General features: G+C 38.7%; 1 protein-coding gene across 5 annotated transcripts in view; it reads right to left on the bottom strand.

Moving 5' to 3' along the window:
- Window positions 1–15,367, bottom strand: part of BEND2 (BEN domain containing 2) — a 32,802-nt gene that overhangs the window by 9,144 nt on the left and 8,291 nt on the right. For 3 of the 5 annotated variants that reach the window (XM_033010125.2, XM_033010127.2, XM_033010128.2), the window contains 8 exons: window positions 12,238–12,398; window positions 10,963–11,034; window positions 10,689–10,778; window positions 6,332–6,436; window positions 3,806–4,319; window positions 2,418–2,618; window positions 1,553–1,674; window positions 699–912 (listed from right to left, as the gene is read on the bottom strand). In XM_033010125.2, the coding sequence (XP_032866016.2) occupies window positions 699–912; window positions 1,553–1,674; window positions 2,418–2,618; window positions 3,806–4,319; window positions 6,332–6,436; window positions 10,689–10,778; window positions 10,963–11,034; window positions 12,238–12,398 (1,479 nt within the window). Of the gene's footprint in view, window positions 1–698; window positions 913–1,552; window positions 1,675–2,417; window positions 2,619–3,805; window positions 4,320–6,331; window positions 6,437–10,688; window positions 10,779–10,962; window positions 11,035–11,503; window positions 11,637–12,237; window positions 12,399–15,367 lie in introns of those variants that run through there. The other 2 variants (XM_042788965.1, XM_033010126.2) reach the window with 2 other exon arrangements.

Here is a 15,367-nt window from a genome sequence, read left to right as displayed (position 1 = left end):
GGAGGTATGTGGGATCAGTCTAACAAATCTTGGGTGCAGGAACAGACCTGATAGAGCCCCAGAACGATTCTAACCAAATAAATTATTTCCAAGGGCAACTAATCTCAGCTCATTTTCCTTGACACTCTCTAGAGGCATCACATGCTGTACATGAAATTTTTTTCCAATGCATTTGTATATTGTGCATTTTTATTAAAACATATCTATATCTATATAAATATATATCTAAAGGCTGCTTTAAGGTTTCTATTGTCCTTAATTGTCAGTTTTATAGAAAGATGTGCTTTTCTTCTGAAATTGCAACACCATTCAACAGATATTCTGAGCTAGCTCACACCACTGAGGTAGAAAATCTACCAAATAAACAACCCATGGCAACTGTGAAATAATTATTGAAAATTAATTATTCAAAGAAACTGAGCAGAATATCTTACAGCTGAACTTTCCAATCTTACAGTGGATATGCACTATGGGACATTGGTAGATGCAAACACATGTTCTGTTAGCCAAATAATATTCTTGTTTGCTCCCACGAAGACTTAATATATATACATCAAGTGACTGCCTTAAGAGGAAGAGTCGCACAGTTCAGCAAATCGCTTTACTACACAATTTCATCTACAATAGCACCTTCTGCCTCTCACTGACCATTTAAAATATAACACAATAATCCAGAAGATGAAAATTTCTTAGGTTACCCATAGGTTCCAAAGACTGTGATTTCTTGACTGAAGGTGTGTGGAAAGCTTCTGGTAATTTATCCAATCCTGAATTCTGCGATGTGTCAGTTGTGGAGTTGGTCATTTTCTGACAGTTCTGAGAATTGCCTTCACTATCTTCATTATAATTTAAATCTACGTAATGAGATGTATCTGGAGCATCAGACACTTTTTCTTTCCCTTCAGCCGTCTCCTGAAACATTAAATGAGGTTAGTGCATGCACTGGGAGAGCCTACTAGTTTCCTAATTAGTGTTCCAGTTCATTTCCCATTTAGTATAAATTAGATTTCAGATATTTACAATATAGTTACTCTTGAATTTCAGTCATGAAAACCACAGGTGAAACAGATACTAAATATTCACAGATTTGCACAAAGCTTTTTAGAAACAGAGGTAAATGGAGTTACAGGTGTTTTGGGAGTAACGTTTCAGTCATTATAAAGTTGAAATGCATGGCTGAATATATATATATATGAAGGAAAGCCTGTGAAAACAGTGCTAGCAGCTACATGTTTTAAGCTCACAGTCAAATTTGACACTACTTCTGGGCAACATTTACAGTATTTTCCTTTTAGTAGTCTATGCTTATATACCTCTTAACTGAATGCTGGACACAGGAGTGGGAAGAGGCAGAGCAAGAGAAAGGGGTATGTTTCCAGTATTCCCTATATGGAACTAAGACTGCAGTCAGCAGGTCTATACTGAACAATGCAAAGACAGAACCCAAGGAACTTCCAATTAGAGCACTCGTATGATGAAGAATTTAAATAATCAGTTTGAGAAAGAAGCACGAAATTAGTACTCAATAAATCATCACCTTGAGACAACTTACTGGTTTTATTATTGTTTCAGAGCGTAAACAGCGGATCATAGCATTGACATTTGTGATACACGTTTTCCAGTCTTTTCCATACTCGCTCAAATCATAGTTTGGAAAGTTAGTTGCAAGAAATTCTGCACATAAAACGTAGAAATTTTTTTTAAACTTCATGACAAAAAGTGGTATTTAGAAGTATTCTAATGTAGACAGAAAGAGAAAAAGCTAAGAAATGCTTCACATTTACTGTCCTCCATTCAGAAGCTTTAGATTTCCAGCTTTAATTAAAGAGAGACAGTAAACTCATGTTTTGAAGCTAAGCAGGAAGAGGGAGATGTATAGGTTTATGCATATATGGCATGGGATCTGTGTAAATGGTGAAGATGGGAAGGGCATTTTTTTAAAAATGCCAAGCCCTTTCTCAAACAAGAGAAGTGAACTTAAGAGAAAGAGTATTTAAGAATCACCAGTCACCATTTGTCCCAAGTGTACCACAGCCATAAAAAAGGCCCAAACCAAATAAAAAAGGAACGAACCAAACAAAAAACCACCCCCACAAAATCCATGCCACACACAAACACAAAGTAAGTTGTAATGAAAAATTTAGAAACACTATGCATGGCTGATGAACATGAAGTACACAAAACTAGGAGAAAACAGACTTGTTTTATCCACACTGAAGAAAAATGAACATTGAGAATTACAAAGCAGGGATTTCAAAACCAACAGACACAGCACAGTAGAGCATATCCACTACCACGTTTATCAGTTCATCAGTAACTAGAAAATGGTTAGCAGAAACATACAGAAAAAGACTCCTCGTAAGTTAAAAACTTTAAGTATTAAAGAAATAAACTGTGCATTTTGAAAGATAGTATACCTCTTATTGCAGCAATTTTGTTTGGATCCAATGTTCTGCGCCCTCGTGCACCAACTCCCATAACGCTGCACAATAATGTTTCCTTGGGAAACAAGACACGAACTAAGTAGCGCGCTGCATACTTTGGTTTAGTCTTTTGCCGAGCTTTCATCAAATAGTTTCCAAGAACTTTTACATTTCTCACTGGGTCACCAACAAACTCTTTCATAAACAAAAACATTTAAAGAAAAAAAAAATTAAAACCCCAAGCAAGTTGTTAAAAAAAGAATACTTTTTCAAACCCTTTCCCTATGGTACTCTTGGTATACGCTCTCTACTACAGCTAATTCTATTATGTATGACTTGTCTTTGCTCTTACAAAAGCAGCTTTAAATTGGAATGGTAACAGAAATATCAAAATATCTTTTTGATTCATGTTAACCACCAATGTAACTAAAATAATAACACCCAAGAAAATATTAGATGCTTAACAGTCCAAAATGTTCAGACTGGCCTATTTTACACACATGCAGATACCATGTATGTTTCCAAGACAATGACCCATGAAGAATGATATATCCGTATGTAGTACTGCTATCATACACTGTTTACAAATTTGCAGGTATCTTGAGTATTTCACCTACTATTTGTGCAGCTCTTCAGCTGTATGAACTTATTTTTAGACTAAAAGCAACCAAAAACTCATAGGTCAGCCTTCCACATAACTCAGGGCATTTATACTTTAGAAAGAAATGCATTCATTTTTAAAACATGGTGCTTTTTATATGTACTTGTTTATTATGATCCAATGATCTATGGAATTCTTCATTTTCTGTGGAATTAATTATTTTGAAAGAAACCAAACACTGGAGGATTTGAGGATAGAAAGGATTTTGCACTGATAAAATCCTCCACAAGAAGAAAACAAGATTTCCTTCACACAAATCAGGTAAGTTGCTTTCTTAAATGTACGACATGTATAGAGGCATATGCCTCACTTAGCTTTACTGACAATCTCTTTTGCCTTTTTAAACATATGCATAGCATGCATACATTACTTATGACATACACAGGTTAAAAATAGGTTACATCAAGTGTATCAAGAGAGAAAAAGAGGGCTTAGTCTTAAAAGGACCCAAAGCACGTACTGTAAATCAAAGGCTTGTGGTATTCTACACATCTGTATATACATTGCAGAGGTTTTTAAGTGATCCCTGGCATATTAAACATTCTCATGACCTTTGTTTCAAGAGTTTTAAACAGTATTCCATTACAGAAATGCTTGTAAGGCAGCCAGTTCTGCTCCTTTACTTTTGCTAATAATGATAAACATTTATTTAGGCATATTTTTTATACTAGCAGCAGTTTTTTAACCTTCATTTCTGAGTATTTATTACAAAGGAACTCACCAAAGCTAGGATTGATGGAGACTGAAGAAGATGGTTGTTCCCTACTATTGTTCGCTTTTCCAGATGCATTCCTGTAGTTCACCACCACGTCGCTATTTCCCAGACTGGTTTCAGACGGTGCTGGCATCGATGACGATGCCACTGGTGAAGATGCAACATTGACAGTACTTTCCACAACGCTGGCTACAAGATTTGATTGTGGACAGAGGTCAGGCATCCTGTTAGCTGCTGTGTATGATGAATGCAACGAATGCGTAGAAACTATAGTGGGGAGTGGTGGGCTCTGCCTATGAACAGGCTGCTGCAATTCAATCGGAAGACTCTGTTGAACATGTTTTACTGGGGAATTGATCTGAACATGGCCATTTTGTAAAGTAACCCTTACTACAGGGCTATGCCTTCCCTGGCCTGGTGAAGAGAGATGAAGACTTGATTCCCTTTCCATGGATTTTTGTATTCTTAGTTTTCCTTGGGGCAAATGACTGGAACTTCTGTATGTAAATCCAACTGGTTTCTACAAATGTGATTCAGAAAACAATTAAAAGGTTAAGTTAGATATGCCTGGTAATCTTCTTCTTTTGCAAACCAAGAAGACTAGATTTTAGCAATAATGCTATTGGCAACAGACTCTTCATTGAAGTGGTCATTGTCATGAAGCCAGTGCTATTACTTTTTAGCCCTCCCTCTACTTTATTTTATACTCACTTATAGTTCCAACCCTAATTGTTTATCTGGTCAGCTTTGACATTTCTCAAGTTTTTTTCACCTGGGGCACAACTGCTTTCTAAAAAGCCAGAGAAATATGTAATGAGAAAGGCAGCTTTGTAAATGCTCTTAAAAAAATCTATTTAAAAAAAAAACAATATGCAAACAAAATTTAAAATTTGTGAGCCATTGACCCAGTCTGATGAATTCTCAAGGGATGTCTCCACTGCCATGACAGCTTCCTTTTAAACAAGAAATAAACAATCCACTTTCTCTCCCAGCTGCTTCTTCGTTCTTTTTTTGCTAGCTGAAAACATTAAACATTCAAATCTCATCTACAATGGAAGATTCCAAAAAGACTAAGACAGACAGAGACAAGCTACGCTTTCTACCACTTGGAGTACTTTTATTAAGAAACATATGCACCCTAAAGCATGAGTTCTTGTTCAAAATACAAGTCACTGAGCAGGAGCTACCAAATGTATCTGACATGCAGGTTTGTTTTTTTGTTTTCTTGTTTTGTTTTTCTTTTTGTGTTTTTTTTTGTGTTTATAGAAATCTGATTATATTCCACCCTTGTAACCTTTAAAAATATATGACCTGAAAAAAGGGTTATGTGCCTGAAAGGCTGTCCATTTCTCCAGCTATTGGAGTTCATCTAAAGTAAAAAAAACCAAACCTTTACCACCAGCCTTTCCTTATTTATATCCTTAGTCCATCACAGATACAACAGTGGTACAGCTATTAAAAAAAAACCAAACATACCACATTCCTGATTGTTTTAAAGTTCTAGCACAATGGAAGAAAACATTTGGCAGGTTGCATTTGCTGGTGTTCACCTTACACCTTATAGCAATAAAAGCCTTCTTAAAAAAAAAAGGCTAAGAGCACAGAGGTCACAGGGTCCAAGTGTAGCTGACAAGACCAGTTTGTTCCCCAAATCTCGTATTTTTGGACATGTGGACAGTACAAACTTGGAGTTTTCAACAAAAATGCATTCCAAAATAAAACCTAGTATCCTATTGATAACTGATGTGCATGACTATTTTTACCCACCCTTAAGCAAATGGCCTTACTGATGTCTTGCCATCTCCTGACAGCAGGATCACCTCTGCCACACTGAAAGCTTTGCAGTACAGTTGACAAAGAAAGGTCATTATGAATTTTATGATCTTCTTCAAAAAACATCTGTTATGTTCTCCTTTTTAAGAGCACTGCTAAAAGTAATAATATTCTGACTATTTAGTTAACAGAGGATTGACCATATAGGAACAAAACTGATATTGTGTACTCAATATCAAACCTTCTTGAAAGTTTTGAAGAAAGGTGTTTTATTAAAAAAAATACAATTCTATACCATAACGGATATGACAACACACTGATGAGATCTAAAAATCTGTTAGTCAATGGAACCAGCCTGTATCAATGATACATAAACTCTCTTCAAAGTGCAGAAACGAGTTAAGACAGTACACCACATTTCATAAAGCAGCAACACCAATATAACTAAGTTTAAGTCATAGCCTACACAATTAATTTCCGTTCATTCCAATACAGACAGAATTCTACAGCATCTATCACAGCATCCTGAATTTGATGGGGGCCGGTGGCCATTCTGTGACCACTGGTCGATAACAACACAGGAGACTGAAGCTGGCACATAGAAAGAGACCTAGAATAATTTAACTGAAATGGATTTTAAGTCTACTACTTTGCCACTAATTTTAATCTTAGTAAAAGGATAGGATTTTTTTTTTTTTAATAAGCATCAGAGGAACTGAGAGAGTTAAAGAATAAATGCCTTGGGTCTTTAATACTCACAGGTTTGAGCAACAGTGGCTTTACACGAGTATGCTGCATTTCTGAGACTTTCCGATGAAGTAGGTCAAATTTTTTATCCAGTTTCTGAATGGCATCATACATGGCCTGGCAACAAACATAAGAGTGAAAACAGCATTGTTTAATGAGAACCCAATTTAAATCTGAAGAAATCAAGGAAGTTCAGTTAAGGGCAAACTTCCCTCCCTAAAACTGGGTAAGATCTGTAGATAATACATACATTCCACAAACACATTAAATATCAATTTAGATATAAAATGCAAGTAATAATGCTAAATATCACAATAAAAACAATTCTCAAAGAAGCTTAGTCTTGTGATTAACTTGGCTAGAACTTAAAGGCTGTTCTTCCCACTTACAGCAGATGTTTTATTTTTACCTATTTGTTATGTTTTGTTTTACATTTAAAAGTCACTGACCAGCTCTGAGGCAAGTTAGGTATTGTTATATGCTGTTTTAAGTCTTAATAAGTTTAAAAGTACACAGGTAAAAGGCTTATGTGCAGCCACCGAAGTACTGATTTCTCTATCACAAATGGGAAATATATTTAGAAAAATACTATCTGTAAAGGAAAAGTCCTAACTGGAACTCAATGTGATGAGGGATGTCAAAGACAGATGGAAAATGTGGGCCCACAGCTGAAGGAGATGGGGGACCTGGTGACACAGGACATGGAAAAGGCTGAGGCACTTTTCAACTGCTTTGCCTCAGCCTTTACTAGCAAGACCCAGTGTCCAAAGTTGGGATGAAAGCAGATGCCAATCCTACCTTGAAGAAGGACAAGGAGGATGACCCAGGGAACTATACATCAGTCAGACATACCTCCATCCCCGAGAAGGTGACAGAACCATTTCCAGGCACACAAATTACAAGAATACCACCAAGAATTGGCACAGCATGGCTTCACCAAGGGGAAGTCACAGCTGACCAACTTGATAACCTTCTATGATGAAATGATTAGCCTGGTACATGAGAGCAGTGGATATTGTCTACCTGGACTTGAGGAAGGCTTTCAACACTGTCTCCTGTAAGATCCTCACAGACAAGCTGCTGATGTACAGGTTGGATGAGCAAACAGTGAGGTGGTTTGGAAACTGGACAAATGGTCAGTCCCAGAGGGTGGTGATTAGCAGCACAAAGTCTAGTTGGAAGCCAGTGACTAGCGGAGTACCTCAAAGGTCAATACTGAGTCTGATCCAAACATCTTCATAAATGATCTGGATGATGGGCAAAGGGTACCCACAGCAAGTTTGCAGGTGACAAGAGACTGGCAGAAGTGGCTTATACACCAGAAGGTTTTGCTGCCATCCAGAGGAATGTCAACAGGCAGGACAAATAAGCAGACAGGAGCCTCATAACCTCAACAAAGTGCAGAGTTCTGCACCTGGGGAGGAACAAGCCCAGGCACCAGTACATGCTGGGGGCCACCCAGCTGAAAAGCAGCTTGGCAGAAAAGACCTGGGATCTCCTGGCAGTTAACAACTTGAATATAAGCCAGGAATGTGCCCTTGCCACAAAGGTGGCTAATGGTACCCTGGGCTGCACTGGGGGAGTGTTGCCAGCCGACTGATGGAGGTGATCCTTCCCCTCTTCTTGTCACTTGTTAGGCCACATCTGGAGTGCTGGGTCCAGCTCTAGGCTCCCCAGTACAAGAGAGACATGCACATACTAGAAGCCGTCCAGCAAAGGGCCATGATGGTGATGAAGGGACTGGAGCATCTCTCCTATGAGGAAGGGCTGAGGAAGCTGGGACTGTTCAGTCTGGAGAAGACAAAGCTCAGGGGCAAATCTCATCAATGCATACAGATGCTTGAAGGGAGATGGAAAAGGGGATAGAGCCAGGCTCTTTTCAGAGGTGCCCTGTGGCAGGACTAGAGGCAGTGGGCACAAACAGAAACACATGAGGTTCCATCTGAATGTCAGAAAACACTTCTTCCACTGTGAGGGTGACTGAGCCCTTGCATATGTTGCCCGGGGAGGTTGTGGAGACTCTCTTCTTGGAGATATTCAAAAGCCATCAGGTCATGGTCCTGTGCAATTAGTTCTAGGTGGCCCTGCTTGAATTCAGGATGTGGACAAGATGACCTCCCAAAGTCCCTTCCAACCTCAACCATCCTGTGACTCTGTAAATGGGATGTAAACGATGTGTGGAGAAATCAACTCAGTCATGCCTTTCAGGACAAACATGTTATTGAAACCAGCTGCATCCATGTTGTCCCTCAAACAGGGCTCATTACCTGGTGTGCAAAAGCCAGTCTCACACACAGAGCTGAGATAGCAGTTTATTCCACAGTTGTGCAAAGATGGGTGCTAGGTGGTAATTCCACAAAGCAGCACACTGCACAAAGGAACTACAGCCTATTTATCCTATTACATGATTAGTAAAAACCTATCTAAATTTACACTCATTGGTCCGTAAATACTATTCCATCTACTATTGGTTAGTCACATTTGAATTAGCCTCCCTTGCAAGGTAAATTAGCACGTATGCTCCTTACAGGTGGGGGGAGAAGGTCCCCCAGTTACCAGAAATTTTTGCTGACTTCATACTTCTTGGGCAACAATTAGGCCTATTAGTCAACTGGGGAGGATGCTCATCTCTTATCAGTCTTATCTCCTCTTCAATAGTAAAGTCATTAGCAAGGCCTGGATTACAGTCAGGTTTTTACAATACAGCCACTAAGAACCACTATCACTAAGGCTTACACAATGAAGCCAGTGATTAGTAGTCCTTGTGCCTGGTGAAAAACATTCTTATGGGCTAGAGACTACATCCACATTTTTAATAAACACAGAATTAAAGATATTTTGAAAAAAAATTACTTATTTTATTGGAAGCATCTGATCTTCAGTCAATTCCCAGGGTTAAGTTTTCTTTCAGATGCTAAAAATTCATGTTGCCTTAAAGCAACCAGGTACAAACTTTAAAAAAGTATTATTTTAAAGGCCCAAATTTTCAGACATAAAACCCAGATAAATCAAAACATTCAAAGTCCATCAGTTATTAATATACATTACTCTGCAATGTAGAAAAATCCTCCTTCTGTGTTTCCAGGATTTAGCAATTCAAACATGATGCTTACATAGCAATTCAGACATACACTTAGTGCCATAACAGTATCAAAAGAATTAAATAACAGAATATTAATGTAGTATTGAAAGGACACTGACAACTTGAAAATACGTATCAGGCACGTGTCATCAGCTATTACTGCAAAACACACACAAGGGCATTGTAACTATACGAGTTAAAGAGAAAACATGTCTTCAACTAACTAAAGCGATTTCTTCTGTTGATCTACAGCATAACTAGTCAGGGATTTTTTTAAAAATACATATGGCTATGAAAAAAAATTGCTAGATGGATTTGCAGTAGATGGAATTTAAAATTATTTTAAATTTTATCAAAACCAAATTAGGTTTCAATACTATATCTGTCTTTTCAATAAATTAAATAACCTTAGACAAAAGAATCTATAAATATTCCCAAAATTCAGAAATATCTCAAGAAAGTACAAAAGACTAAATCTGTGTGGACAGTCAAGCATTATTAAAAGGCTTCATGTAGCCCTAGGGCAGATTTACTGTGAGAAGGGTATAACAGCAGGGTGAAAGAGATGGAAAGGGGCTAGTAGGCAACAAAAGAGAGGCTATAGCTTCTCATTAGCACTAGTTACTACAGCACACACTCCCAGACTAGCGGCAAGAATGTCAGTCACACAATCTTAGTCAATTTTCTTCCACATCATTGCTGAATATATGCATGAGATTTACAAGACATTAATATTTGGCTACAAGCCACTCACAAATTATGATCTCTAGAGCAAGGCCTGAATGTCTCTCACTCTACAGATTACTGTGACTCCGGAGTCACATAAATGCTCACCTGAATACATATTGATGCTTTTAATTTTCAGCGTAGTGATTTTCAATCTCGCCAACTACTGCTTCAGGAGTCAAAAGCAAAGAACTAGCCAAAACAACACTATTAGGATTTTCATGCGCTTTTGGCAAGCCTTGTGTGCTTTCAAAAACTGGGTGTGTATGACAGTCAGATCTTTCCCATTACTGTGAAGCCCCTCTCAATAAATCACTAGACTTTACATTTCGTATTAAAGCTTAGTATTTGAAAAGTATTCTTGCCAGCTGTACTATTAAAAGTTCAGAGAATATGAAGAAGTAGATTATCTTTTCATTGAAAATACTGAAGTGGGCAACTGATGAATGAACAACTGTAAAGGATGAAGTCGTAAGTTATCAAATATAGAATGCAAATCTTCCTGGAATTTAACTAGAATTGTTTAAATGCAATTTCAGAGATAAAGAGAAAAAAAAATACCTGGCAATAACTGAGGACCTCCATAAGAGTTTTCTGCTGATCTCCAATGTAGGAAGCTTCAGTGTAGGAAGCTTCAGATACAATACTCCCCTTTTTTATTAAAATAATTAAAAAAAAAAGGTGTAAGTTAGAAATATATACACAGTTTTAGGATATCACATTATGCCAATAAATCTCAACTTCATATTGCATGTATTATTTTAGTTTACCCCAAAACACGCAACCCCAAAGCAGATTTCAAAGTTAGTCAAAAAAATAAAGAAAATTAACTTACACATTCATAGTCTTGTTCATACTCATAAATGACACTGTCACTGTCTTCATATTCTCCTTCCCTGGTTCTCATCTGGGAAACAACATAAAGAACTTTTAATGTTTTGAATAATGGAAGACTTCAAAATATAAACTACAGAGAGAACCTGCTAGGAATCCAACTTGGACACTTTCAGTTGTAGCTATATTCCCTCCTCTGGCTACAAAAGGGCCCAAGAAAGTAAGACTTAACACAGTCATCCCATTTATGTGTCTGTGGTTAGGTCATATGAATACTCACTTCACTTTTGTTTTAAGAGTATCTTATTCTGGTTTACATAAATCTCTTGCAAATTTATATAATAATATGTATTTTTATTTGGTTATTCTAAGGCCAGAACTTTCTCATGTAACTATATAAGTACTATATATCCAGGCTTATGTAATTATGAGACATCATGTAGATTTTTACACTAATTTAAATAATTCTATTTGAAAAAAATTTGTATTTCTTTCAATGGGTATAACTACACTCAGAAGCTGCAGAAATGTCCAAGAGACACTGCTTGAAAACTGCTTTTTGACGGGAATCAACAGTGCCACCACCTGGACAATTCCGGCATTTTTCCTTTACTGGATGGGAGCAGGTCCTGTCCTCCATACGTCATGGATTTCATGAGTCTGTTGCTGTTCTGCCTTTTTTTCTTTTTCTTTTTTTTTTTTTTTTTTTTTTAAACTAAGTCCTATTTAATCAGGTCTTATTGTCTTATTTTAAAAAGTTTGGGGTGTGTGGGGTATTTTGTTTGTTTGTTTTACAACAGGCAGAGTTAAACAGAGAGGAACTGCTTTTATAGCATTAAAGACACCCCAACTGTTGGAATTTTAGAATTAAATATGGTGACATGAACAAAGCTTCAGACTACTTCAAGTGAAAAATATATGTAATCTGTCTTTGGACAGAATTGTTCATAGAGGCAGATCCATACCCAACATTAAGTTTCAACTCTTATTATCCTAAATTGCACAAAGATTTTACTGAAAAAATAAGAGCATCTACATGGGTAATTAGTGTAAGTTACTATCCACTGTACACTACCTGTTGTTATACACATGCACAGTATCCAGCACAACAAAGTTTTACTTTTGCTAGAAGCTTTCATGTGCTACATGGATATCCTACCCACACTTCTCCACTGGGACATCATCAAATGATCATACAGAAGCGAAGGAAGAACGACATTCCAAACAACATTGAAATTGGCCTCAAAACAAAGGGCTACTGTTTGGTGAAACATACCATGCTCTGTCCCACTAGAGTAGGGGCAAGTCGTTTTCTTTTATTATGGGAAAACATAAAATCCATTTTTTCAGGGCTGTGACCATTTCCTCTCTGCATACTTGCAGAATGGTTCATTTGTGATCCCACTCGTTCAGCTAGCACTGATAAGCCTTCGCTTCCTGGAAAAGTGGATAAAAAGCAAAGCACATCAGCAGGTTTCCCATTGCATTAAACATTTCACTACAAAACACATGCACAGACGCCTATTTTTTTACTTTCAAACTGCTTGGTTATTTGAAATTTGTTTCCTCGCATATTATTAAACGCTTATATCCTGGGTTTGAGTGAGTGATGGGGTTTTTGGTCGCAGGGGAGGGGGCTACATAGGTGGCCCTGTGAGAAGCTTCTTGAAGCTCCCCCAGCTCCAAGTCAGCTCCACCCCTGCACAAAAACTGAGCCAATCAGCTGCACCTCTGAGATAACGTATTTAAGAAGGGATGTGGTGACGGGCAGTCGGACTTGTGAAGAGGAGTTGCTGCAGCTGCGTGAACACCAAGGTCAGTGGAGGAACGGAGGAAGAAAGGAGGGGGGAGGTGTGCCGGAGCAGAGACCCCCCTGTATCCTGCGGTGAGACGGCAGGGCGGCCCCCCCTGCCACCCGTGGAGATCTAGGGTGTATCAGACATTGATTTATGGCCTGTGTTTTTTGCCTGGTTGATCAAGGTGCTGTCCCAGAATGAGGCCGGGTTCCTGTGGTAAAAGGTAGACCCCAATGTTGTGGTTCAGCACTGGGAGGATTGAAGCATGCGGGGGTGTCCCACGCTGGAGCAGCTCAGGAAGGACTTCAGCCTGTGGGAGGGACTCCAGTGGAGAAAGCTGGTGTCCCGCGCCGGAGCAGTGTAAGGAAATGCTGCTGCGGCCCATGGGAGGGACTCATATCAGAGCAAGTTTGTGGAGGACTGTCTCCTGTGAGAGGGGGACCATGATGAACCAGGGCGAAGAAGTTCCAGAAGCTCCCCCCACCGAAGATGGAAGAAGTGGCAACACTGACTGCATCCCCCATTCCCTGCCCCTGTGCTGCTGCGGGGAGGAGGTAGAGATATCGGGAGCAGAGCTGAGCCCAGGAAGAAGGGAGGGGTGGGGGGAAAGGTGTTCTCAAATGTGGCAATGCTTCTCACTGTCCTACTCTGTTGAGTGTTGTTGTTAGTGTCTGTAATAAATGTATGTTCTTTTTTTCTTCCCCTAACAAGTCTGCCTTTTGCCTGTGACCATAATGGGTGATCTGCCCCTCCCTGTCCTATTTCGAATCCCAAGTCTGGCTCATTTGTCCCTTCTCAACACTGGAAGAGAAGGGAGGAGTGAGCAGCTGTGTGGTGTTTGGCTGCCAACCAGGCTCAAACCACAACAACTTATTAATCCAATTTATTTAGATCTGAAATTATAAATTCAATTTAATATTATTTCTTCCAAGCTCTCCAGACTCCATTTCATTTGCCTTGATATTCACTGTTGATTCTCTGTTCTCATTTCCATGTCCAATTGTACAAAGTCACAGAATTCAAAACCCAAACAAAACCAACTAACTGAAATTCAGGCAATACATCCACAATGTAAAACACAGTTCTCATTTGCTTAGTCCTCAGCTGTCCTTTCCCTACACTTACGGGGTCCCCTCCACATTTGTCACTGAAGCACTGTGCAACAAAAAAGATTTGCTCCAGGTACCTCCTCTGTTGAGCCAGTGTATGTCAGGGACTACCAAACAAGTGGTACACAAAATGCATCTACCTCTTCACATGTGGGCCTGGCACACAGTTAAAAAAAACATTACCACAGTTTATCACTGCTCCATCCTAATTCTTTTGAAGCCCACAGGATTGCCAGACCTACCTTTTGAAGAATGAATGTTAAAGGATTTTCACAGTTAAGAGAAATGGCATGTCTCTAGTGCCACATCTGTCTGTCCATCATTTACAGGAAAGGGCTATAGCAGTTCTTTTAAAAAGAAATAAATACACTCTTAAGAGGGGAAGAAGTTTTAAAAAAAAAGTAACTATTTTGCCTTGAGTTCTATATATTCTAGCTACAGACAGGCCAAACACTATATAGATAACAAGATATAGATAACAGAAGATATTAAAGGACAAGTAAAGCTTAAGCAGCTAAACAAGACCTTGGAAGGTTTCCAAAAAATAGATAAATTTAGTTGGCATAAGAAGGCAGTACCAAGTCTCCACCGTACTATCTCCTCCAAAGGAACCTTCTGGAGTTTTAGCCAAGCTGAAAAGTATGGTGGGGAAATTGTGTGGATACCTACAGTAACTTCCTCCCCAGTAAAAGGGACTGCATAAAGAAAAGTTACAAGGCTACTTCTTATTATTTTTGCAAAATAATGGAACTAATTTCATGGCCCAACTGGAAAGCAGAAATAATATCTCAGAAGTAAAGTAAGAGAAAATGAATCTAACGGGACAGGGACAAGCTAAGAGAAATACTGAAAAGGAAAGACAACTGAACTGATTTTCTTTCATAGACTAGAAGAGGAAGGGCTAGGAGCAGGACAGAAAAGTAGTAATATGTTCAGTGCTGTAAGATAGAAAAATATTTTCTCTGCATTAAGAGCTCAGACAAATGCTGTAGCAGAGCTGACATGCTACCTAGGCAAGATTTGTGGTAGATTTAGATGAACACAGTTAACAGCTTTGAAAACACAATCAATAACCGAAGTATAAAAATACAGTAAGTAATATGAAATTACTTAATATTTGTTCTCTTAGGTGAAGATTAAAACCTACCTAACCTCCCACATAGGTCCAGAGTTTGTTTCCTTTCACAGATCACCTCATCCTTCAGTCCTCGCCACACAGACCAAGCTGGCACTCATATCCTAGCACTAAGCACCCCCAGAACTGAGAGCCTGGGAGACAGCAGCAGTTTGTGGGACCAACACCAATACAGACAGGCAAAAGGACAAGGTGAAAGTAAAAGGGGTGAAGGGCAGCAGGATTAACACACTGGCACAATATAGTCCCTCAAACCTCAGATACTCTCTGCAGCCAAGCCAGAATGCCACTTCACCTGGAGAAATACTAGGTCCCTGGTTTAATTATATTTTAAACATATTATATTTATGTTAAACTAACCATCTT

The sequence above is a fragment of the Tyto alba genome, unplaced genomic scaffold (genome assembly GCF_018691265.1).
Source record: "Tyto alba isolate M040663 unplaced genomic scaffold, T.alba_DEE_v4.0 Super-Scaffold_14, whole genome shotgun sequence".
In the NCBI taxonomy this organism is placed as follows: Eukaryota; Metazoa; Chordata; class Aves; order Strigiformes; family Tytonidae; genus Tyto; species Tyto alba.
This window is presented reverse-complemented; position numbering and strand designations above follow the sequence as displayed.